Source organism: Diabrotica undecimpunctata, chromosome 1, assembly GCF_040954645.1.
Source record: "Diabrotica undecimpunctata isolate CICGRU chromosome 1, icDiaUnde3, whole genome shotgun sequence".
Taxonomy (NCBI): Eukaryota; Metazoa; Arthropoda; class Insecta; order Coleoptera; family Chrysomelidae; genus Diabrotica; species Diabrotica undecimpunctata.
In genome coordinates, this window is record NC_092803.1 from 426,713 (window position 1) to 453,749 (window position 27,037).

At 34.7% G+C, this 27,037-nt stretch overlaps 3 protein-coding genes across 3 annotated transcripts in view; 1 reads left to right on the forward strand and 2 right to left on the reverse strand.

Moving 5' to 3' along the window:
• The window catches only part of LOC140442565 (uncharacterized), a 38,054-nt gene extending 21,417 nt beyond the window's left edge, over positions 1-16,637 (reverse strand). The window contains exons 1-7 of the mRNA XM_072533598.1: positions 15,952-16,637; positions 4,807-5,020; positions 2,844-3,007; positions 2,460-2,791; positions 1,377-1,539; positions 609-845; positions 85-520 (exon numbers count right to left, since the gene is read on the reverse strand). Coding sequence (XP_072389699.1) covers positions 85-520; positions 609-845; positions 1,377-1,539; positions 2,460-2,791; positions 2,844-3,007; positions 4,807-5,006 — 1,532 coding nt within the window. The 5' untranslated portion in view covers positions 5,007-5,020; positions 15,952-16,637. The remainder of the gene's footprint in view (positions 1-84; positions 521-608; positions 846-1,376; positions 1,540-2,459; positions 2,792-2,843; positions 3,008-4,806; positions 5,021-15,951) is intronic.
• LOC140442581 (uncharacterized) lies at positions 6,739-18,848 on the forward strand. Its single transcript, XM_072533599.1, has 2 exons — positions 6,739-11,464; positions 18,838-18,848. Exons 1-2 carry the CDS (start codon positions 6,739-6,741, stop codon positions 18,846-18,848), a joined length of 4,737 nt encoding a protein of 1,578 aa, XP_072389700.1.
• A 172-nt stretch (positions 18,849-19,020) lies between these two features.
• The window catches only part of LOC140442593 (uncharacterized), a 28,597-nt gene continuing 20,580 nt past the window's right edge, over positions 19,021-27,037 (reverse strand). Inside the window, exons 9-13 of the mRNA XM_072533607.1 lie at positions 25,975-26,138; positions 25,558-25,889; positions 22,451-22,598; positions 19,540-19,785; positions 19,021-19,477 (exon numbers count right to left, since the gene is read on the reverse strand). Of these exons, the coding sequence (XP_072389708.1) occupies positions 19,038-19,477; positions 19,540-19,785; positions 22,451-22,598; positions 25,558-25,889; positions 25,975-26,138 (1,330 nt within the window). The 3' untranslated portion in view covers positions 19,021-19,037. The remainder of the gene's footprint in view (positions 19,478-19,539; positions 19,786-22,450; positions 22,599-25,557; positions 25,890-25,974; positions 26,139-27,037) is intronic.

The following is a 27,037-nucleotide window of genomic DNA, read 5'->3' on the forward strand; positions in this document are numbered from 1 at the left end:
GAATGAAAAATTGAAACGAAACGGGCACATAGAATTAATTTTTTATTAAACAATTGCACCATTTGAAATATTTTGGTAAGTTACTATTTCTTAAGTCTCCGGTAAGATAATTGCATTCCATCCACTGGGAATAGATTAATAGTTTTCTTTGACAACTCCACGGGGATTTTAGTCTTCTCATTAGGAACAATCTCAAAACTGTGTAACAAATGCGCAAACAACGTTTTTGTCTCTAAAATTGCAAATCTTGATCCTATACAGTTCCTCGGTCCTAACCCGAACGGTAGATATGTATATGGTTCGATGTTGTCTTTGTTTTCGTCGCTGAATCTTTCTGGATCAAAACGTTCTGGATCAGGGAAGTACTTGGGGTCGTAGTGCATCGGCGCGATGGGTAAGGAGACTAGAGCACCTTTTTCTAACACAATCGGTTTTTCGTTGGGAGCTTCGGGTTGTATGATATATCTCTTGTTACATTCTCTATCAGTAGCTTGGAAATTGGGCCATTTTCTTAGAGATTCTAAACATAAAAAAGTTCCTATTTTAGTACAATAATACTTTTTTTTTTTTAAAAAGTTCAAGTTAACTAATAGACTAAGATCTTTTACCTGATATCACCATATCTAGATATTTCATTCCCATTAGAGTTTCGTAGGTCATCCTTCCATTACATTTCTTGAAACCATCGTCAATTTCCTTTCTCAGTCTTGCCTGGATGTCCGGATTGAGGGCTAGCTCATAAGACATAAAACACATCAAACTGGATACAGAGTCGAAACCAGCAAAAAAGAAAATCAAAGCTTGCGCAGTGATTTCTATGTTGGTAATTTCTTTCGTATGGTTGACTGAAAATAATAAATATATATTATCTACATGCAACATATGTTTTTCTGTATACTCTAACAAAAACTTCCTAAAGTGTATTTAATATTCGTATTGAGGGGAGGGGTGCGGAGCCGATTCTAGGAAGTTAACCGCCCGCGTGCGAAAACCTAATGTGTCGCCCCCCTCTAGAGAATATTTCATATTTTTATTAATTCTTAACAATGGAATAACTTATCTATCCGTCTAAGAATAAAAATTAAAATAATAACAAAACTGACAACAAAATTTGAAACGTAAAAGTTTATTTTTGCTAAGTGAAAAAATACTACAATCTCGAGTGATACTGAGGAATAGGCAGATTGTGACCTTAGTACCGTTTAACGGTTCTCATATTTCTGGAGAACAATATAGTGTTACGTCACGAGTAAGGGGTATAATCCCTCTTGATAATGGCTCCAAAATGGGTGCTGAAACGTCGAGATTTAAATTTTCAACGGAATTCTTACCGGGAGCTTTAATTAAGTAATTTTCATTTACCGCGGATATCTTACCATTTGGTTCTTCGTTTTGGCGAATGCTTTTCTTAGCTTCGATAAGCAGCTGCAGCATATCTTGACGAACGATGTTTCGGTCCTCTCGTAGCTTCAAATTCTTATCGATTAGATCTATGAAGAATTGTCTTGACGGCCCATCAAAGAGTTGAACATTGAAAAACTAGGAAGAAAACATACAAAATATAAATATAGAAAAATTGGAAAATATATTGTATGAGTCACAATGCCCTAATTGAGTCCCTGACGTAAGAGTAATTCGAGAAGCCGAATCAACCTCTCTTAAATAGTGTAGGCGCCAGGGAGGGGAGTTGATTATGCACTTTTATCTCCCATCGGTATCTTGACGTTTTTTTTTATGTTTTTTTGGTGCATAGAATCGATTTTTCGAGGGTAACAAGCTGAAAAACCGTCATATAAATTGTTATTGACAATTTAATTGGTTAAATGAATGTGATTTCAAATTGAAAACTGCTCCTTTTGGGAAAATTTGAAAAACAATTGCAAAATAGTTATTCGATGGTGATTTTCCAAGTATAACTCAGTTTTCATACATCCGATCAACTTTCAAAACCCCCTAATTTTAAAGATAATTGTTTCAGCTTTAAAATAAACTTTGAAGAATTACTTAATTTCTATTAATAAAAAAATTATATCAATTAGATATTAAAAATTTCAATAAAAGTTGCGAATTAATTTGTTTATAAGAGATTTAAACAAAATTAAGCTATAACTTTAAAAATCTGGCTAATGGAAGTTATAGATCAACTCAAAAACGAGCATTTTAAGCTTTGGTAAATGTTCTATCTTAATTTTTAGGTCAGCTCACAGCAAATGCGGGCGCGCGAAAATCAGTTTTCAATATCTTGGCAAAAAATTAACATAGAAACATTTAACAAAGTGTAGAAAAAGTTATAGCAGTTTAATACCTGAATCTACAGAAAACATAGCAATATTATGGCTATAAAAAATTGTAGTTAAAGAAACAAGTTCTTCTTATATAACAGAGAGCTGTATTGTTATAGCTTATTTTGAAATTAACATTTTTCCAATTTGTGTCGTAAAGACAAAACTAGCACTCACCTGAAGTATTTTGGGCAAAATAAAAAAGCCAAAAAACTTTAATCCTTTCCTTAACGACGTAAAATCTGTTATGTCTCTACCCATCAAATAAAACTCGTTATTTTGTTCCTCAAGTGAATCCGTTCGAATACCAAAAGCAGTTGACGCAACGACGTCGTTAGCAAAACGGGTGGTTACATCTTTTATCGACACATCAAAAACATCCTGGTCCTTTTTCTGGAAATGCATAACGAAATTTTCGGCACATTCTACCATCAAAGTGAACATCATTTTCATTTTGCTGCTGGTGAAAGACGGGGTCAAGATGTGTCTCATGTCCTTCCATTTTTGGTCTAAAAATTAGAAATTATTTTCGACAAGATTAAATAAATAATTTCGTTATACCTTTTAAGGCGATTAGATTTTTTGTCCATAATGGATCTCCTTCGTCTGGAACAATTGCCCGGTGATTGGTGAAGTATTCGCTGTCCTTTACAGTGATTTCTTTTAACAGTTTCGGGTCTTTTATCATCAGGGTTGGAACAGTGAACTGGTAAAATCCAACATACCTGTAGATATATTACTTGTAGTAAAAAATGTGGTTTGCACATCTATCTACCACATAATAGATATGAGCAATCGTAAGCTGCAAGGTAAAAAAATTAAAAAATGCTACTGGAGGATATTCTGGTTCTGTAAGTAAGAAGTGGTTGGCTGTATACCAAAATTTAAAAACTTAACAATAAGGTAAACAATTTCTAATGTATAATGGTATATGTTTATTATAAAATTTAAAATTATCCAAAAGGATTAAAAAATGCACAATGTTTTTGATCCTATCAGACTATTCTCTGTGAAATTACCTTAATAGTAGTCGAAACTAACTACATTCTGCTTCTTTAAGTTCCATCTTCTATCGAAGGTTGGAAATCATCATGGCAATGCGCACCCTGTTGACTGCCGCTCTAAATAGTTCTGCACTACTGCATTCAAACCATTCCCTCAAGTTCTTAAGCCACGATAATCTTCATCTGCCCACATTTCGCTTTCCTCGAATTTTGCCTTGCATAATAAGCTGCAATAAAGAGTATATTTGCCCTCTCATAACATGGCCTAAGTACTCAAGTTTTCTTCTTTTGATTGTCAACATTATTTCAGCTTCATTTCCTATTCTTCTAGTAACTTCTGCGTTTGATAATCTTTGAGTCCATGATATTCGTAGGATTCTTCAGTAACACCAAAATTTAAAGTCGGCTAACTTATTTAGATGCACTTGTTTTAATGTCCATGCTTCCAAGCCTTAAAGGAAGGTGGTGAATACGTAACACCGAAGCATTCTTAGGCGTAGTACTAATCTTATAACCCAACAACAAAGAAACTTTTTAAGTTTAACGAATGATGCACGTGCTATTGCAATACGTGTCTTAATTTCTTCGCTTTCGTTTACATTCGAGCTACATAGTAAGGTCTAATAATCCTTAGATTTTATATTAAAGATCTTAAATTTTAAAAATGATGAGACACGAAAACACATGGTGGAAGATTTCTTCTCTTCTCTAGATCTCCGCTCGAAACGAGGAAGTTAGTGCCCTGAGTTAGATATCAGCCCACCAAGCTAATATCTTGTAGGTATATTTGCCAGTAGATAGTAAGCCACTTCATCCCTCTTTGATCTTTGTAGCCTCTTAAGAACAGACAAAAAAGAACAATTACTGGTAAAGAGTAGCAGATTGTAACAGAGAATCACAGCAGAGAGTAGCAGTGGTTAGCAGAGGATCACAGCAAAGGGTAGCAAAGGATAGCAGAGGGTAACAGCACAGAGTAGATATTGATATTTGACGTGACGTACTTGAAATTAGACGCTACGTATGTGGCATTTGAAGCAACGTACTTGGCATCTACTCTGTGCTGTTACCCCCTGCTATCATTTGCTACACTTTGCTGCGCTGATTTGTTAACCACTGCTACCCTCTGTCGTGATGGTCTGTTACCCTCTGCTACCCTCTGCTGCCTTCTGCTTTGATGCTCTGTTACCCTCTCCACTCTGCCAGTAATAGTTCTTTTTTCTCTGTTCTTAAGAGGGTACAAAGGTCAAAGTGGAGTAAAGTGGCTTACTATCTACTCTTCATCCCACTTTGACCTTTGTACCCTCTTAAGAACAAACAAAAAACAACTATTACTCGCAAAGAGTCGCAGATGATAATACACATCTTATAAACAAATCAAACAAAGTAAGAAAAGAAGGGAGAAAAAGAAAAATTAACAATTTATGTGATCTAACAAGCAAAAAATACGCTCCATATCAGTTGTGTACTAATAAATATTAAAAATAATACTTATTCATTAAATGGTACTAAATCATACTGACCTAGCATCTGGGTCTAGATTATACGCTGTATGGTATAGTTGTCCAAATGTTTCCAACCTGAATAAGGCTTTCCAGTTATCACCAAAGAGCCATATAGGTCTACCTTGTATCACTCCTCGTTTTTTCCAGTAATTCATTGGTCTGATTGCATAGTAATAGAAAAGTACTATAACTACCGCTATGAGAGCTAATTGCAGCATAATTCACGATTTGCCTACAAAAAAAGACTCAAAGAGTTATTGAAGTAGATCAGATGAATCAATGAAATATTTTAAGAATATTTTTATTGTTTGGACAATATTGTGAAATTATACGTAACATTAAAACATCTACTTTAGCTTCTTTAGCCAATACCATGTGTTCAATTTTTTCACATGCGAAAAATCATGTCAATTTTTCGCTGTATTACTAGCTACCATTCTACCACAATTTTACAATTATTTCCCGTTCTCCAACCCTTCCTACTCACATTTTAACCCCACTCCATTAGAAATACAGACAGTTGTAAGATAGCAAAGAAAGACACACTCTCTTGCCTGTTGTCTCTCGATGATAACAGACACTCTCTCTTGACTGCTGACTGTTGCTAGAGACAGTCGTCCTCTCTTTCGTCTGCTGAGTCCTACTAGGCAGACGTATTATCTCTTTATCGCTACCTATCGCTTGGTACAGACTTACCACGCTTTTTCTCTACTCTAATTATCTCTCTCGCTTATAGTTACGCGAAAAATACCGCAAGTACTATTTTAAATCGTGTACAGACGCAAATGTGCTATATCTCGTGTGATCTAAGTGTTAGTACCGCGAAACACGTCTTCAGAAACCGGTAACCGGACAGTTTCCCCGTATGAAGAACAACCGCGACTGAAAGCCTCTAAATACCGCGAGTGTGTGTATGTGCAGCAGAAGAATTGGTAAGACTTTATATAAACTTAATTTGCTATAATCTGTATAACCTTTTACCACATATCCTAATTTATTTGAACCAGCCCTATGTAATACAGTCCTCATTTACTGAAATTATATTTATAATTTCACATATGTACACCCTTTTTGTACATATTGTGGTCTATTCGAGTCGGATATAAATCATAATCTCTCTCTTACTCTCTATCTCTCTGTCTCACATCTTGATTCTACATAGTTTGGTACACTTTTAAGTCATATGTAAATCCTCATTCTCTCTGTTTTATCTCATGCTCGATTGAACATATTTTGATCTAATTCGGTTCAGATAAATCTTACCTCTGCTGTAAATCTCATTAGATTTGGTCCTTCGAAATTATGTATTTCTATATATGTGTATATGTTCTTTGATATATATGTATATACGTATGTATTGATAAATCGATATATTGATAGATCGTTGTTTAATAATTCTTATCTGTGTAAATTCCAATTTTATGATTCTATTGTTAAAGGACGTTAAGAAGTCAGGTAGAATGACCCATTGATAGATACCTGTGACGTAGTAAAAATCCCAGCCTTTGTCAACCAAAGATACTCATTATAATCCCAACTAATTGTATTGTTCTCTGACACGTTTTGTTAGAGGTACACGTCTAGGTAAATAATTTGGGATTTTGTCCTATTGTTTTGAATAATAAATTTTTACGAGAATTCTCCGCTGTTATTGTCATTAATCCCTAGAATAATAATCGCTCTTAGAAAGTATTTGCATATTAATTGCTTTATTAAATCAACAACAATTATCTCTATTAGTGTTAATTTAAATTCAATTCACGATACCAAATATAATTTTCACACAAAAAAACAAGAAACTGATATTCTCATTACACTCTTATATACATATTTTTTCTCTTCTCTTTGTACCCTTTCCAAGGGTCGCTAGGTTTTACTCTCTTTATCATTCATCTCTGTCTGGTACACTCTTATTATACTTTATCTAACTATAACATAGTCTGATTAGAAATGGCAGAAACTGCAAAATATTTACGCGCAAAGCGTGCAGCGAAAACAAACATTATAAGAATTGCGAACGTTGTTAGTTCAAATGAACAAGGCCTCTCTAATTGTAGAATTAGGGAATATATTACTCAGCTTAGGGCAGCTTATAAATCGTATTTGGATGCTTTGGAAAACCTGGCTGACGACGAAACTATTCTCGAAAGTGAGGAAGTAGATATTACTTATGAAAAATATATGGATGCCTTATGTTACTTAGAAGAAAAATTGGAGCGTATAGAAGATTCACTCTCTTCTAACTCACTATCGGGACAAGGATCAAGTCATAGCACTAGCACTGCCGCCAACTCTCGACAAAGAACAATCAGGCTTCCAGAACTAAAAATAAATAAATTTAGCGGAAATTTACATGAGTTTCCGTCATTCTTTCAAACTTTTAATAGCATTATAGACGCTGATGACTCTCTCACCGACATTGAAAAATTTATATATCTCAAAAGCCTTTTGACACATGATGCATTAAAGGTTGTTGATAATATTCCCCTCTCTGGTGAAAATTATAGTTTGGTACGTGAGACTTTGGAAAAAAGATATACAGACCATAATCTTATAGTAAAGCAATTGATAACTAATATTGTAGATACTAAAAGTCTTCAAAATAACGCCTCATATTCACAACTAAAAGACTTCACTCTCGCTATAACAAATTCTTATAGAGCTTTAAACAATCTCGACTTGTCATCCAAAGAACTTCTTAATTTGATTTTAATTCATATTACTTCCTCAAAGCTCGACCATGCCACTCTCAGATCCATTGAATTTTCACCTGAATCAAATAAAATCAAAGATTTTAACCAATTTCTAACGATGGTAGATGACCGAGCAAAACATCTAGAAAATCTCTATGCAAACTCTAAAGCGAAACATCAACCCTCAAAAGAGACAAGGTCCTCTTTTCACATAAGCACAGATAAAAACAAACCCCCATCTCAAATAATGAAAGCTAAAGTATGCAGCTATTGTAAGTTGGATAACCATTCTATATATCTTTGTCAAGATTTCAAATCTCTATCCGCTTCCTCTAGGCGTAATTTTGTTCAACAAAATTCTCTTTGTTCCAACTGCCTTGGAACCAGACATCGCACGATTGATTGTATCTCCAGGTATTCATGCTCTAATTGCAACAGAAGGCATCACTCTTTGCTTCACAGTGACTCGAGAAATCGCGAAGCCATGTCCACACATCGTGAGCACTCAAATTCATATAAATCTTCTCAAACAGTCGATGCTCACGTTTCAACAAGGAATAGGATTGAACCTCATGCTTCAACGTCTAGTTCTTCTCACGATGTAGTCGTTCGATCGACATCTCCATCCACTCATGCTGTTTCAGCAGTCTCTACGTCGGCCCCTATGGTTTTATTAGGCACTGTACAGGCATATCTCATAGCCCCAAATGGAAAAAGAGAATATGTTAAGGTCTTATTGGACCCAGCATCACAACTTAGTTTTGTCTCTAAAAACTTGTTAAAGAAGATTGCGGCACCCACTTATAAAAATCATTTTAAGATTCATGGTATCGCCCAATCTATTTCAAATTCAACCCTTATGTCTGATCTGACTATCTTCTCTGCTGCTACGGACACTTGCATTAAAATCAAATGTTCAGTACTAGACAGTATCACTACTAAACTACCCCAAGTCCCAATTTCTATTAATAAGCTTAACTTGCCAACAGAAGTGGTCTTAGCCGATCCAAACTTCTACTCTCCTTCTGAAGTAGATATATTGCTTGCCGCTGACATATGCGCAGACATATTGACAGGTAATATCATACAACTTGGCCCTGGCCTTCCAATTCTTCAAGGCAGCTCATTTGGACACATTGTAAGTGGAAGAATTCCCGATTCTTTTATTCGAGGAAGGTGCTCTAAGTCTCAGTACGTAAATAATTTAGTCACTTGTGTTGCTCAGTCGTTTGATATGAAATTAGCTGATAGCGTTGATTTACACCTCACTCAAATCGTCCAACGCTTCTGGGAAATCGAAGACATTCCCTTGGACCGTAAAGTATCTGTGTCACAATACCCTGCTGAGATACAGTTTATTAAATCTGTAACAATCTTAAACACAAACAGATATCAGGTTAACATAGGTCTTAAAACTAATAGGAATCAGCTTAATTTAGGCAACACTTTCTTATCAGCTAAGAAGCGTTTTCTCAATCTAGAAAAAAAACTTCATGCATCTCCACAGTTGCTACACAATTATTCAAAAATCATACAGGATTATGCAGTTGACGACAAGATTACACAAATTCCGTTAAAAATCCAAAACTCACAGTATCAATTTAATTATTTCTTGCCTCATTTCCCAGTTAAAAAAGCAGGTTCTTCAGGGATTCGAATTGTGTTTGACCCAAATAATAAAGTAGCAGGTGGACAATCTCTTAATGAGGTCTTAGACCCTGGGTACACATGCCAACCTGAATTATTTGATATTCTCCTAACCTTTAGGCAATATACCTTTGTATTAATAGCCGATATCTCCAATATGTATATGCAAATTATGATAAATCCCGAGGAAACCTTTCTGTTAAATTTCCTTTGGAGAGATCATCCTGATGAACCCATTCGCGCTTATCAACTAAAACGTCTTCCATTTGGACTCTCTTCATCCCCCTTTCTCGCTACACGTGTGTTAAAACATATTGCTGATTCTAATCAAACCACGCACCCAGTAGCCTCTCATACTATAAAAAATTATGCAAATATCGACAATATCGTGACCAGCGCCAATAACTTGGAAAGGTTACACATACTTTATTCTCAACTACGCTCGCTTCTGAACATTCACGGTTTCCAACTCTATAAAATATATTTAAATTCTCGTGCCTTTTCAAATGAGCATAATATGATCTTCACTTCAGAAGTTAATCTTGACTTAGATAGTAGCTTCTCTAAGGTCCTAGGTATTAACAGGTCACCTTATCAAGACGATTTTTTTAAGTTGCCTATTTGTGAAGAGGCGCCTCCCTTAACAAAAAGAAAATTATGTACCTATGTTTCTCGAATGTATAACTCCTTAGGAAAACTCTTATCTTTTAGAGTACACTCTAAATCTTTCTTACAACTTATCTGGTCATTGCCCTTAGACTGGTACAGTGATATACTGGATGACCTATTGATCCCGGATTGGAAATCATTATTGGATACATTCCAATCAATATCTAAAATAATTACATTTCCCAGATGCCTGACACTTCCACTGCCTAAATCGGATATGCAATTACATTGTTTCACCGATGCCTCTCAGGACATTTATGCTGCTTGTGTCTATCTTAGAGTCGTGTATAGTGACAACACAGTCACGTCTCGCCTCATAGCATCGAAAACTAGAATAGCTCCACTAAAAAATAAACTAACTATTCCTCGGTTAGAATTGTCTGGTATCTTATTAGGTGTCACTCTTACTAGAAAGGTACTTGAGGTTCTTTCAAAAAACGTCACAATATCTGAAGTTCACATATTCTCAGACAGCCTGATCGCTTTAACATGGATTTTAACAACTAAATTTACATGGAATCCATTTGTACTTCATCGTGTCAGTCAAATCAAAGAATTAAGTAAATCCTTTTTATTTCATCATGTAAGTTCCTCTTTAAACGTAGCAGATTTGCCCTCTAGAGCCTCAGATATCACTCAGTCAAATTTAAAAAAATTGTGGACCGAAGGTCCCCCCTTTTTAGTTTCCAGTGTAATAGACTACTCTCAATTCAGGATAAAAGAATGGATGGGAGATTTACTGGAACTCAGACACACTCAGGTTACTTTAAGCACAACCTCTGACATATCTCAAGTGAATAATACGCTTGAAACCCTTTTTAATAAATGTTCGTCATTTTCAAAAATTCAGAGAACTCTGGCATATGTTTTTCGTTTTCTCTCAAATCTAAGAAAAAGACATACTAATTCACCTTTAGAATTAGGACCACTGCAGGTTTGTGAAATAAGCTCCTCCACCACTGTGATTGTTAAGTACATACAATCACAGGCCTTTCCTAAAGAATTTCATGAGTTAAAACATCGGAAAATAATCTCTGATAAAACTATCAGGGCACTAAACCCCTTCCTCTCTGAGAAAACTGGACTTCTTCATGTAGGTGGTAGATTAGAATTTGCCCCTATCTCTTTCGAACAGAAACATCCCTTGCTACTACCAACTAATCATTCAGTTGTCAAATTAATGATAAAACAAATGCATGTTAAATTGGAACATGCAGGTGCCTTGACCACGTTGTCAAATTTTCGTTCGAAATATTGGCCTATCTCTGGACTAAGACAAACAAAGAAGATAATACACGACTGTGTGAAATGTTTCCGTTTCATGACACCCAAGTCAACACAACTTATGGCAGATCTCCATCCCGATCGTGTTCTCTCGACAAGACCTTTCCAAAAGGTCTCAGTAGATTACGGAGGTTTTTTCATGATCCGATCCTCTCATCTTAGAAAGGCTCCATTATATAAAGCATACATAGCCTTCTTCATATGTATGACCACCAAATGTGTTCATATCGAACTTGTCACTGGCTTAACAGCTGATGCTTTTATTCTCACCCTTAAAAGATTTATTGCAAGGCGGAGCGCTCCCGAGATTATATGGTCAGACAATGCTACTAATTTCTATGGTGCCCGCAATCAGCTTCTTGAGTTAAACGAACTCTTTAAAGGTAAGAACTTCTCACAGAGGATTACTAATTTCTGCTCTGAAAACTCTATTTGTTTTAAATTTGGAGTGCCTCGTAACCCTTCTCAATTTGGGTTGCATGAGGTAGGGATTAAAGGTGCCAAATACCATCTTTATCGTCTTGTAGGAAATCTTCGTTTTACCTTTGAAGTTTTTTATACAATAATTTATCAAATCAAAGCCATTTTAAACTCAAGACCTATCACTCAGCTCTCAAACGATCCAAATAATCTCTCAGTCTTAACGCCCGGACACTTCCTTGTAGAAAAAAGTCTCACAAGTCCACCAGAACCAGATCTCTCAGAAATACCACAGAACCGTCTTTCCCTCTTTCAGCATATCTCGAAAATTCATCAAACCTTTTGGAAAAGGTGGTCGGTGGAATATTTGCATATGACCCAAAGTAGGAGTAAGTGGAACATCGCTACTGATCCTTTAAAGATAGGTGATGTTGTACTAATTAAAGATGAAGAGACTCCCCCACTCCTCTGGCCTCTGGCAAAGATTATCGAAGTGCTCCCAGGCAAAGACTCTCTTGTTCGAACTGTTAGGGTATCCACACCTAATGGCGAATATCTTAGGTCAATAAAGAAAGTAGCTAGGTTACCCTTTAACCAATAGTGGTACTTTCTGCCAAACATGTATATAGTTTCTATAGACTTTAGTTTCTCTAGATTTTAAATAGTTTTTAGTTATCTTAGTTCATTACAACAGTACCCCTAATGTATACTGGTTTACCCTCGTTCTCGAAGTAACTATTTGATACCCTATCCCAGTGGCGTAACTCTTCTCGCCCGCCCCCAGTATGTTCAATTTTTTCACATGCGAAAAATCATGTCAATTTTTCGCTGTATTACTAGCTACCATTCTACCACAATTTTACAATTATTTCCCGTTCTCCAACCCTTCCTACTCACATTTTAACCCCACTCCATTAGAAATACAGACAGTTGTAAGATAGCAAAGAAAGACACACTCTCTTGCCTGTTGTCTCTCGATGATAACAGACACTCTCTCTTGACTGCTGACTGTTGCTAGAGACAGTCGTCCTCTCTTTCGTCTGCTGAGTCCTACTAGGCAGACGTATTATCTCTTTATCGCTACCTATCGCTTGGTACAGACTTACCACGCTTTTTCTCTACTCTAATTATCTCTCTCGCTTATAGTTACGCGAAAAATACCGCAAGTACTATTTTAAATCGTGTACAGACGCAAATGTGCTATATCTCGTGTGATCTAAGTGTTAGTACCGCGAAACACGTCTTCAGAAACCGGTAACCGGACAGTTTCCCCGTATGAAGAACAACCGCGACTGAAAGCCTCTAAATACCGCGAGTGTGTGTATGTGCAGCAGAAGAATTGGTAAGACTTTATATAAACTTAATTTGCTATAATCTGTATAACCTTTTACCACATATCCTAATTTATTTGAACCAGCCCTATGTAATACAGTCCTCATTTACTGAAATTATATTTATAATTTCACATATGTACACCCTTTTTGTACACCATGAAGAAAAAGGTCAAGAATGTATCATCATCATCATCAATCAGATGTGATTTGTTGAACACCTCCAGATTTGACTCTGCTATCCAATTGGCCACAATTCTTTTGAGGTCGTCGGTTTATCGCGTTGGGGATCTTTCCTGGTTTTGCTTGTCTTCCCGTGGTCTCCAGCCAAGCAATTTGTCTACCTGTAGTCTTTTATTCTGGCAACATATCCTGTCTATTTTCATTTTTGCCTTATGATAATATCTTCCACTCCTGTTCGTCTACAAATTTCTTTTTCATGTTTCATGTTTCGTGTTCATGTTTGACAGAGTAAGACTCAAAGATGTAATCCATCTTCTGTATTATAGAGAAGTTCTACTAAATATTATAAAAACTATGGAAAACATCTACCAGAACAACAAAATGGAAGTCAGAATAGATGAATAACTTACAGAACTTATAGAAATAGACAACGGAATAAGACAAGGTGACTCATTAAGCCCCATGCTCTGCAATTTAATCATGGATGAAATCATCATCAGAATTGTTTATAAAGAGGAAGAAGAAGAAGAAGAAGATGTATCGTGTTATATGTTTCATGTCAACTTTTCTTGGGCTTATATTATTGTATCTTCTACTTCTTCGTTTAGGTTGTTTACATTTTATTTTGTTCTGTTCCTCAGTAAGTTGCTGCAGATATATTTTTCAAAGAGTTAAGCTTATTCGTTGAGCGTATCCAAGGTTTAAACTACACCCTAAATGGTACAAGAAAAATATTTTACGGAGTTCAGCATAAAAATCGATCCTTTTACAGATATATCTTTCAAATGTGCAAGATTGGTCAGAGATACCAAACGGAGGCAGCTTCAAAGTGTTCAAGAAAAAAGAAAATTCAGTTTAAAAGCATTATTTACCGAACAACTATTAAAAATCATCCAAAGCTACGACGAGAAAACCCCCGATGGAGTACAAAAAAAGTTTTTTCACCTTTACTCATTTGAACTTGCTTTGAGAGGCAATGAGGCCCCCTTAAAAGCAAGATTTACTTTTTTCAGAATGAATTTAATGTTATGGGAGAATTTACGGGCTGAATTGAATAAACAGCATTTTTTCCAAAACAGTGCAAGCAAGGTGTTTCTGAACAGGAGTTAATTAAATTAACGGGTCACTCAAATGCAAGCTCTCTAAAACCATATCTGAAGGTGGATTCCAATCACCACCAGAAGTTGATCGAAAATCTCAGAACAACAAATAAAGCTGGACCTTCGAGTTCCCAAATGCTACAGGTCAATAATACACAAAATCCTGCTTTGGTAGAAAAGAATGGGCAAACTACTATGCTTATAATAATTGTTCATTTAATATTGTTAACAAATAAATAAAGATTATGTTTCGTTGATATGATGTATTAATTATCTCGTGAAATAGTCTTTACGAATATCATTCGAGAGAAAATTATTTACCGGTAAAATTTTCTTCTGGTTTTATTCAAGTTTGTTGCTTTTGGCAATTTTCTCTTATGAAATTTTGACAAAATCTCTCGACTGACGTCTCATGATTTAATTGTCAAAATTTAATTCGCGAACATTGCCAGGCTACAAACTTTCATACCACTCGAAAATATTTTCGGCAAAATTTTCTCTCTTATGATATTATATGTATGTATACGAATATATAGTCTGTCTAGAAAGTATCCGGAATTTTATATTTTTCCTAATTTTAATAGATTTCCTTTTTGTAACATTTTAAGACAAAAGTAATGCATCAAGTAGGTTGTGCCGATAGTAGGTTATGGACAAAATCGCATCACAACACCATCTGTCAAATATTGTTGTTTGTAAACAGACTTAAGATTTGTAAAATAATGTCACACGTAGAAAAAAGAAAAGTGGTGGAATATTTGTATAGGAAGGGTGACCAAAACGTTAAAAAATTAGTGCAATTGACTGATCTTGGAAAAAGTGCATTGTATGAGACAATAAAGAGGATAAAAAATGGCATATATATGAGACATAGACCAGTTTTGGGTAGACCACGTAAGATTCGCGGAAACAACAAGGCTACATATCAAGGAATAAAAAAAATCCCTACAATGACACCTCTGCAAAGGCAACGAAGAATAGATTTTTGTCAACGTTTTCGAGAAAATAATTTTAATAATGTCTTTATATCTGATGAAAGTTGTTTCCAGCTTGGTGTAAATCATCTGAAAGTCCTACCAAGAGAAAATGTTACCGTTCAAATTTCCATATTTCCCACTAAAATAATGGTTTGGGGAGGGGTGGCATTTTCAGCAAGATGCCATACTTCTGCTTATACTCAAGCTTGGATGCAAGAACACAAATTGGCAACAATTCCGTGGCCAGCAGCATCTCCAGATCTTAGACCCATTGAAAACATATGGGGACTGATGAAGATTGAAGTGGAACGAGAAGCGCCACGAGATAAAGAAGGTTTAATTCGGTCAGTTTCACAGGCCTGGAACACCATTACCGAAAATTATGGCCTTGACCTAGTTTCGGGTGAACCTGGACGTTTAGTTAAGTGTTTAGATTTAAATGGAAGTTGTATAAGTAAATGAGATGAATTATTTGTTGCAATTTTATATTTCAAGTGATAGAAATAAATACCGTAAAATTATAATTCTAGTTTCTTTTTTCCGGATATTTTCTAGACGGACTATATATTATAAATTCTCAGGTCTATTTATGCTTCTTAGTATTTTCGGAACGTACATAAATAAATTCGGAACACTTAATAAACTTATGTATTAAACTATTTATAACCAAATCCATACATATAACAATAATAAAAATTAATTTTACAGAATCCAAAATAATTTGAATAATAATAAGGGAAAAGTTCCAAATTGAACTAATAAAAAGAGAAAAGAAACCAAAAAAGAAATATATATATATATATATATATATATATATATATATATATATATATTACATACGTACTTATTTACTATTTACCTTATAATTCGTGTTTTCTTTCCAAAAATCACTTTATTAACTGGATTAAGTCTTTATTAAATATTTTTTGTATTTGCTCACCTTGCGCAATATTTTGGTTCCCAAAAACCACAAACCATACGCGAACAATAATTATTCCACGTTACAGTTCATTCACTGGCACTGCCGGCTACACGATTCACCATTAACAAAACCTGTTTAATTTTTATCAGAGGAGATTACAACAACTTAAGTAAAATGTCGAAAAAAAATATTATCCGGTTGAAAAGGGACAATTCTATCACAGGCGATTAAGCAGGAAAGTAAAAGCCCAAAGAAAGAATACATAGATGCTGTATCAAGATTTATCGACGATAGAAGTCAAGAATAAAAGCTAGGAAGATGATCGTCAGGAATTAGATACTTACTTAAGGCAAATATATGCACTATTTACGGAACAAACTAGCCTCAATCCTAACAAAAATATTTAATAGATATCTCTATGCAGAACCCGCACCGCAAACGTGAAAAGAAGGTTGGATAAACTTTATACACAAAAAAGACAATAGGTAAGAATCCAATAATTGCAGAGGCATAACAGTAACAAGCACTGTTAGTAGTGCATATGGTAAAGAAATAAAGCTGTTGATATGCTAGGAATACTACCAGTAATAACAAAAAGAACAAAATGGTTTTTTTTAAAGCTGACAGATCAACTATTGACAACATATTCTGCCGATACTGCTGATAATAAAAAAAGACCGCAAGATCCAAAGCTTTTACAGTTTGTGACCTTGTGAGGAAGCGGATGATTCTCCATTATCTTTGACTGGTCCGTTTAAGTTGTTTTCTTTGGTTATGCTCACTCAGAAGAAGAATATGAACACTTTATCTTCAAAATATCTCGTAGGTAAAAACAAAAAAATGGAACAGTAGGTGGCACTGTAGACTAGCGCGGAGCTTCATACTGTTTTCTGTATTTTTAAAATTTAAATAATATATTTAACATTAAATAAAGTAATTTTGCTATTTGTTAATTTTTATATTTTAAACAAATTCAACAAATCATTATGCTTGCTCCTAACGCCACCTGTTAACGTATTAACAAAGCATATAAGCATACGTTGTTTACTTATGACATACCTGTCTAATTCTGACCAAATATTACTAATAAAATCTAAATAAATATCATTTAATAGTAAATTTAACTATTATAATATATAATTAAATGTATGTTCAAAAATAATTGAACTAATGAACTAAGTATGTTCAAAAATAACAATTGTATTTATATGAAATTATTTTAAAATGAGAATAAAAATTTAAACAGATGATTCAATGTTATTAATCGGACTTGTAATAAATTTTGACAATCGTTACAAATCGAATCTTTTGTTACAAATATTCTTTTAATTTTTTACTTCTCATGTAATGTCTATATTTTGTTAGTTATTTTTTATGTACTTTTAAATTTAAACCTGCTTAGAGTAAATATAGAATAACTAGAAACGAATTGATCGAAAGTAGTGAATCGATTTCAAGAACCGCTATTTTATGATGCTACCCATGACGACGTTTTGTGGCGCTAGGTCTGCGACGCTCGCCTCAGCATTTTACTGTAGAGAAAAAAATTAATACAACGCCAGTATAGAAGCTTCGTTTCAACAAATTTATTCAAATATCTATATAGGCAAAAAAGCTAATTTTTTTCTTAATATTATGATATAAGTTTGCCTGAGAAAAAATGGTAGAAAATTAGGGTTGGTATAATCCGTTCACAAATTGTTGAGAGCACGAAATGTGCCTCAAAGTTATAAAACGGTCGTAAAATTTGTATCATCATAGGCGTTCCTGAGGTGTTTATTCATTAAAATTAATGCGTTTTACATTTATTTTCCTTTCCAAAATGTTTATCGATATTAATAATGTTTTAATACTAATATATTTAGCAAAAAACAATTAAAACTTTCACGGCTAATGTTGGTTATTATATTATATTAATAAAAATAAGAATTTAATCATTAACAATTTTGTAAATAAGAATACCTTATCTCTTTGGATATTTCAATACTAATCTTCGCGTTTATTCACTTTATTAGAAAACCTGGAATTCATATCCGAAGGTACTATTCGTTGCAAGATAATTAGGATGGAATTCCCCAGATTTTTAATAATATAAATTTGGTCAGATAACAATAAATATGTTAAGCTCCAGGCAAGCTTTTATGGAAGGTTGGTCTACTGGTATCTTCTGGTAAAGGCAGTAGATTAATAATTTCTCACATTGGCAGTGAAAAAGGATTTGTTAAGCATGGTTTGTTGGAATTTCAGTCCAAAAGCACAAAAGACTATCACGGAGATGACAGCTGATGTTTTCGAAGAGTATTTTCAGCAGATGATTGAACACATACCACCAAATTCAATTATAGTATTAGATAATGCACCTTATCATTCACGAATAGTAGAAAGACTTCCAACGACTGCGTGGAAGACACAGGATATTCTTGACTGGCTGCGGAATAAGTATCTGCCTTACGAAGATGGAATGGTAAAAACAGAACTAACGCGAGTTATCAAAGATAAAATAAAAGACAGCTAGCGAGCAGTGTTACTGGTTTGAAGTGTCAGTTGTATGAGTTTTTAAAGCATGCGTCGATAGATATAATAATATACATATTATCAATTGACAAACCAGTGTCGTTGTGCCCTAACTCTATTGTATTTTATCTTTGACCTTGCGTTTTTATCAGCCCTTATTTTTATGACTGTACAAACATTTCATTTTTATTAATATAGTTGACAAAGTTTTTTTCGTATAATCGAATGTTCGTAGTAAGATGCTATTTGATAATGAAACTTCATCATTTTTTAAACATGCATTACCTTATACCAAACATTATTTTGTAGGTTTCCTTTAACAGAACAAATTGCATTTTGTAAAAATGATTTATATTTGTTAGTCACTTCCGACACAAAAGCCAGTTTGAAATTCGAATTCAGCGGTCAGAATACATTACAATTCACTCTGAAACTTGTGTACTTTGATCGGATTGAATAGGGTACCAAAAGGTTGGATAAAAATACTAAATATAATAGTTAAAATTAGTTTATATTTTTTGACATCTTTTAAAGCCTAACTTCAAGCCACCTTCCGGATGCAGAGTGAAATGTTTCTTAGATTCTTGTACGGGAATTTGAGTGTCTGCAGTTGGAACTATCTCGAAATTATGGAGTACATGTGCAAACCAGCTCTTGGTCTCCATCAGAGCAAATCTTGAACCAATACAGTTCCTAGGTCCTAGTCCGAATGGTAGATATGTATATGGGTCAATCTTGTCCTTGTTTTCGTCGTTAAATCGTTCGGGGTCAAAGCGTTCTGGATCAGGGAAGTATTTGGAATCGTGGTGGATTGCTTTAATAGGGATTTGTACCAATAAGTCTTTTTGGACAATTATTGGCTTCTCGCTTGGGTCTTCAGGTTCTATCATGTAGGTTTTGTTACACCATCGGTCTGACAAGGGAAAACTTGGCCATTTTCTTAGACTTTCTAAAAAAAAGCGGTACGTTAACAAACACTATATTTGTAATTGTTTAAGTAAACATACATACCTGAAATAACCATGTCTAAATATTTCATCTTCATTAACGTCTCGTAGTTCATTTTACCGTTACATTCTTCAAACCCTGCATCAATTTCTTGTCTTAATCTATCTTGTATATCTGGATGAATAGCTAGTTCGTAGGAAGTGAATGATATCAAACTAGATACTGAATCAAAACCAGCAAAGAAGAAAATGATAGCGTGTGCAGTAACGTCTTCTACGTTGATTTCTTGTATAGCAGAAGAGGACTTTTCTGAAAGAAAATATAATATACATAAAAGGGTTATCTACGTACTCATAAAATTATACATAAAATTGAATAAAACATTAAAACATAACATAACATAAAATTATACATAAAATTGAATTTTCGCCGTATCAACCATAATTGCCAATCTCAATTTCAAAACCATTACTTAATCGAACCCTTAATAATAATTCCTACTGCTACCTTTAATCTCCGCCCTCTCAAAATATATGTAGATTTGGACTATGCAAAAGAGAAATCGCTCTATTGACTATCGGCTTCTATAGAATACAGACCGCTATCTGTCCTTGATTTTCGATAGACGTGCTATAAAAAGTAGTGTCTTGTGATAAAAACTGGTTTAAAAGAAAAATAACGTGTACACCTAATAAAACTGCTCGAATCCGCTAAAGACAAATCGAACTTATATGAAGTTAGTTAGGTTAGCTATTATTTTTAGGTCACTTCCGTCAATCCCTGTCCTCTTCAGCACTTCCATCATTTGTTCAGACTTGACTCTATCGAAAGCCTTTTTGTAGTCAAGCAGGCATGTAAAAACATCACAGCTGACATCTCTACATTTCTGAAACAATACCTGCACGCTAGATAAAGCTTCCCTCGTACCACCGGCGTTCACAAATATAAACTGATTGGGCGCAATTTGTTACTCGCATTTCTGGTAAATTCTTTTGTAGATGACTTTTAAAAACAACTTCAGCAGATGGCTCATTAGGATTATGGACCTATAGTCTTCACAAACTTTTTCTCCTGGTTTTTTGGGCAATGGTACGAACTCCGATTTGAGCCACTCTACTGGTATTTTCCTGCCTTGTATATTTCATTAAATATTTCAGTTATTATTTTAATTTGTTCTGCATCTAATAGCTTCAGCAGTTCTGCAGGAATTTCATAAAGTCCGGTGCCTTTCCATCCTTTATTTGTCTGACGGCTGCCGTTATTTCTTCTGGTAGGATTTCGGGACCTAAATTTTCTTCAATGGTGGGTTTTTGTATTGTTTTAAGGTCGTGGAAAAGTTTCTTCAAGTCTTCTTCCCATAATTTCTTTTTGTCTTTTTTGGTTATGGCAAGATTGCCTTCATCACCTGCTATTTTTTCGCTGTTCCGTTTTCGGAACCTTCCAGCTATTTCCTTCACCTTTCGATGGACATTGAAGTTATCATATCGACTCTGATAGATCTCTATTTCTTGACATTGTTTTGTTTTTTGTTTTTCTTTGGCTTCTCTTATTTTTCTTCTGGCGATTGCTCTGTATCTTTCTTCAGGTGTTGTTCTTTTACGCCTCTCACTGTTTTTTATATGATGGTCAGACTTTTCTCTATAGTTCCTGCCGGTCTGCATTTTAGCACCTTTGTATTCAGGTTTTTACTCACCTTCAGTTGAACATTGAGATTTTTCAGTTTTCCAACCTCATACTTCTTCATCGATTTACTGGTAACCTTCTTCATTCTGACTTTGAAATTACCTACAACTGGTATATGATCAGAATTTATGTCTGCCTCGGGTATGTTTTGACAGATTTACAGCTGTTCCTAGCATGTGGAGATTTTCAGGTGTACAATTTCTTAGGGTGTAGCTTAAACCAAGTGTTTATTATTACTAATTGATTTGCTTCAGCAAAAATCTCCAATGTATGTCCTCGGTCGTTCTGGTTTTCTAGTTCAAATGGTCCAACTGCAGATGATGTTTTGCTGGCCCCAACTTTGGCGTTGAAGTCACCCATGACAATTGTTAGGTCTTGCTTTTTCATTTTCACGACATTTTCACGACTTTAATGCTATGGTATAGTTCTTCTATCTCTTCTTCTGTTTCTTTCGTTGTAGGTGCATACACTTGAATTATATTGATGTCGATTGGTCTCACTTTCAGTTGCATGAGCATCACTCTTGCTGAGATTTGGATGAAGTTTTTAACAGATTTTGCCACTTCTTTTTCAATTTCAATAAAATGCCGACACTTAATTCATGTCTGTCGTTTTCTGTTCCAGAATAGTAAACCCGGTGCTCCCCGATATTTACGGTTCCTGAACCTGGCCAACGCATTTCGCTTATTTATAGAATATTTAATTTCATGTGTGCCATTTCTTGTGTTGCGTTATGGATTTTACCTTCCTGTGCCATGGTTTTCACGTTCCATGTGCCTATTCTGATGTCTTCTTTGCATTTTAATCTTTTTGTTATACTTGTAACTGCTCCTCCCGAAGATCCGATTGAGCTGCTTACTTCGGAATTGAATTTTTCTGCAAGCATAGCCATTTAATTCTACTAGAAGTTATCCAATCCGGATCTTTAATGGGGTGTCTTGTTCCAATCTTTTTTCCTCATCCTTATGCCGTTGACTACTTCCACGGTTCTTACGCCTTTGAAGCCAGTTTCCCAACTCCAAGACAAAGGGGTGCGCTACCGTCTACTAGCTCCTCAGCCCAAAGCCGTTGGTCAGTAAGTGTGGGATTGCTTATACCGGCAATCACTCGGAGGAATTTTCACCATATCTGGTCGTTTCGATAAAAGGTGCTATCATAAAGTACCTACCTACCCTATAGTAAATAAAGTGTATACAACAGTAATATTGAAGTGTTTTATAAACTTATCAGGTAATTTTCAATAATTTCCAAGGATAGATGAAGGAAATAGAAATATTAGACTATTTCTTACCAGATTCTAAATTTTTCTTCGCTTCCATTAATAAATGAATCATATCGGGTCGAACGATATTTTTTTCCTCTCTCTCTTTTAATGTTTTTGCTATGAGATCCAAGAAAAATTGTCTCGAATATCCATCAAAGAAGGAAACGTTGAAGAACTAAAAATATGAATTAAAAACTAGTTTCATAAAATGAAGTTTTAAAACTAAAAGGATTTAAATATAAGTAAAAAAATGTACGTTTTCGAACAGTTGGGAAGTTTTCTTATCTATAAACATAAACAGATAAATAAAATTAAACCGATAATCATAATTATAAGTAGAAACAATAAGACTACTTACAAGAGTTTATTTGATTTTATTGGTGTTATCGTAATTACTCTTAACACGTTAAGCACGGTGAGACATCAACGCAATGTCTCACTGTCCGGTAAACTTAGGCCGGCGTGACACCAATAGACGTCTCATGTCAAACAGAAAATAAGACGGCGTGGCTCACTGTAAAGTCACACGATAATGATAAATTTATGGGAGGCGATAAATAGCCGTCTATAGAAACATCTAATGTGAACCGGTCTGGAATTTTTAGACACATTCAGTACTTACAGTCAACTGAGTGTCATCAATGAGGAGATATTGTATTTCAAAAATAAAATGCATATAAAGTAAACAAAACATTTATTAGCAAAAACTCAGTTACAAAATAAAGACATAGTTTTATATAAATGAAAAAAAAAAATCGCATTACTTTGATTTTGTAGCAGAATGCGTTTCAAAAAAACATGGAACACAAAAACTCTTTTTACAAGATGTGCACTGCCATTTCGTTCTTGGAGTTTTGCTTTGTGCTTCTTGCCGTCCTAAAGTTTCTTTTTTTAAAGCATAGCACACAACACATCGACCTTTAGCGTGCTCTTGTAATACATGACGCTCATCATTTTGGATGTTCTTGGCCGATACAAGCTCATGAGTTACATCTAAAAGTGTCAAGGCAAGATGCTCTCTGAATTCAGTAATCTGCATTTTATTTTTCGTTATTTCCTTATAACACAAGTATGCATTCACTAAAGCAGAACCTAAAATTAACTCGATTGCTAACTTCCGGTACCATTTCGTTCCCTTTCTAAGAGAATGCGAATATGCTTTCAATTGATCCGAAAGATCAATATAAGCTTTGGCTTTGTTATAATCCGCGATGGCTTTTGGTTTTTCTATCTCTTTTCCACGTTGTCTCACTCCCACTACCTCATCGGTGTGTTTAGTGGTCAATAGCAGCACATCTCTCGTATCTTTCCATTTCATCATAACGACACCTGTACCACTTTCCTGGGCAAATACTTCATGTCTTTTTAGTTTTTTTGCCACAACTTCTTTTGCGTTCAGTTTTCTGTTCGTCCTTACAGTTCCAACAAGATGTGTTTTTCTGTTCAATAATTTAGATGCTAAATCCACACTAGTATAGTAGTTATCCGTATGGAGGGTTCGACCTTTGTCCAAAAGATTGTCCATCAAACTCATGACTACATTCGCTGTTGCATTACTGATACCATCAGTTCCACAATACACTTGTAGATTATAGGTATATCCACCAGTTGTACAAAGTTTGTACAATTTGATTCCAAATTTGTTCTTTTTGTTTTTAATGTACTGTTTAAATTTTAAACGACCTCTAAAAGGAACAAGAGTTTCGTCAATACATACATCTGGTCCTGGCACAAGAACGTACTGAAATCTTTCTATCAACTTATTGATCAGTGGGGTCAACTTTCTAAGTTTATCATTTGCAAAGTTCACATCCTCGTTATTGTTGAAATGCCACATTTGAAGGAGTTGTTCGAATCTGTTTCTTGGCATGAGATCTTTTACCTTGTTAGCGTATAAAAAATTAGTGCTCCAATAAGCTTTTAGACGTGGTAGCTGAACTAAACCCATCCAAATAATTACACCAAGAAATATTTCCATTTCTGTGTTATCAGTGGGAACCTATTCCTTTACGTGGCCTTTTGGCTTCTGCTTCTCTCTCAACACTTGCTCGGCATAAAGATTGGTTTGGTACACCATATGGTCAATAATCTCATTTGTAATAAATAGTTTGAAAAAGTCGTATGGAGTCTGCTCATATCTATCGTAGAATTCAGCTTTAATTCCAATATCAACACTAGAGAAATCAAAAGTTCTTAGTGAAGTACCATCAACGGGTCCCCATACTATTTGAGTATCCTGGGTAGTGTTATTTTCTTCATCGGCGTCTTCGGATATATTTCGAGCTATCACATCTTCAATAGTTTAATCAATCTGTAACAAAATAACTGCTGTGATCCAAAAATTTTTCAATTGATTTATAATAGCAATGTCGCCAACAAAAAAGAAAGATCTGAACTAAGCTTACTCACCATACTGTTGTCGTGTTCAGTTGTAAGTTCACTGATACATTCAACTGACGTGGATGGAGCAAGTTCTTTTTCAACATTGATCGCCTCAGTGGTTTCAAATTTTTTTGCACGTTTTGTAGGAATTTCTTCATCACTACAGGTTGCGTCACTACTATCAGGTACATACTCATCGGATAAATAAACGTTCTCAAATTCACTTATTTTATCGTCTTCATCAGATAACAATTCATCCCACAATGTTTGCAGCCTACGTTGCTCTTGTTCATAATCACCGTTAGCCATGCTGCTCTCTTGATGTTTCGACTTAGAATGATGAATGATGAAATATGCGTAGTCAATGAAATCAGAAACACAAACCAACTTGTTGACATGCGCAAAGTGTGACATCACATTCATGTCTCGCCGTCTCTGTAGGCCGATATATTCGGAAAGACGGCGAGACATTAATGTGATGTCACGAGAAAAATGATAAAAAAATACGTAAAATTTTGCAATATTAGAACTGAACTATATGTCAGTTATACATATTGAGCATTCTATTTAACAAAAAATAAAAAAAAAACTCCCGTCCATGCGGAACTTTTTTTACTTAGTACACCCGCGCTTAACGTGTTAATAAGAAATTAAAAATATTAACGAAATTACAAATACAAGCAAAATACAAGCCTTGATGCACGTACACTTTAATTATTGGTGTTTATTTTGTTTATAACATTCATGCGTACCTCTAATACTTTAGGAATTAAAAAAAACCCGAGGATCTTAAAAGACTTCTTTACATCAGTAAAATTTGTAATATCATCACCCATTACATAAAAATCGTTATTCGGGTCCTCAAGAGAGTTACTGCGAAAACCAAATGCAGTCGAAGCAATAACGTCGCTTGCAAATCGTCCACTGACATCCATCATTGTTTCTTGTACCAGATCTTGGTTCTTTTCACTTATGTGTTTTACAAAATTGATACAACATTCTTCGATCAGTGCAAACATCGTCTTCATTTTGCTACTGGTGAAGGATGGACTAAGAATGTGGCGCATGTCCTTCCATTTTTGATCTAAAAAACATTTTTAAACTAGTAAAAAATTAAGAAATTAATATAAAAATGTTTTTGATATAAGTATCTTACCAAATGTGTATACCTTTTAGTCCCACTAAGTTTTTGGTAAATAGTGGGTCTCCATTTTCGGGAAGAATCTGCCTTCTATTCATAAAATATTCCGCATCTTTTAACATTATTTTTTTTAGCAGTTTTGGATCTTTTATCATTAATACAGGTGTCGTAAATTGATATAAACCCACAATTCTGAAAAACAAATGTTAAACCAATTAAAAAAAATTCCTTAAAACATAAATTTTAAAATTCTGCCTATCACTCATTAGACAAATGAAATTTTATTCTTTTTTTTATATTAGACCTTAGGCATGTTTTTGTCCGATCTTAACACTGTAGTCTTAATATTTGTGACGTTTACTGCCAGCATCTCGCCAAATTTTAAAAAGTTTTCCTGTTGGTCTTTTGCTTGTTGGTCTTAGGGCCATACCTCACCGGGATGCCATGGCGGCGTAGCCAGCGACGTTTCCAATTAATTCTTTTAAAACGAATGGCAGGTACCTCACTTGGCGACCACTTCCCGACGGGCCCGAATTGGAGGCGTCGCCAGTATCTACAGTTCCACTTGTGGCGACTGGCTACCCTGGCCACTTCGCGACGATACCAGCAATATAAACGAGAGTATATGTACCGTCACTCATTCAGTCGCCAACCAGTCGCTACTTTGAAAACTAGGAAGCAAAATGAGTTTTGATACCGAAAGATTTATTGTAGAAATCGAAAATCGACCATGTTTCTGGAACAGTGCGTCAAATGATTATTCAGATCGCAACTTAAAAATTAAATGTTGGGAGGAATTAGTTAATATATTTCAAGATAAAGAAGAAATGAGTAACCAAGAGAAAAAACAACTATGTAAGTACAATGATTTATTACCAGTTTATAACATAAAATATATGTTAATTATTTATAACATATGTTAATTATAATGTAATAACCCAAGAAAAAAATTTCCTAACCTAAGAATCCGTGCTCTAATTATATATTTCATATTATTACAGATTTATCATGCATTATTATATTAGGTATAATCTGTAATAATAAAAAATATAATATAATTAGAGGACGGATTCTTAAGTTATTAAATATTT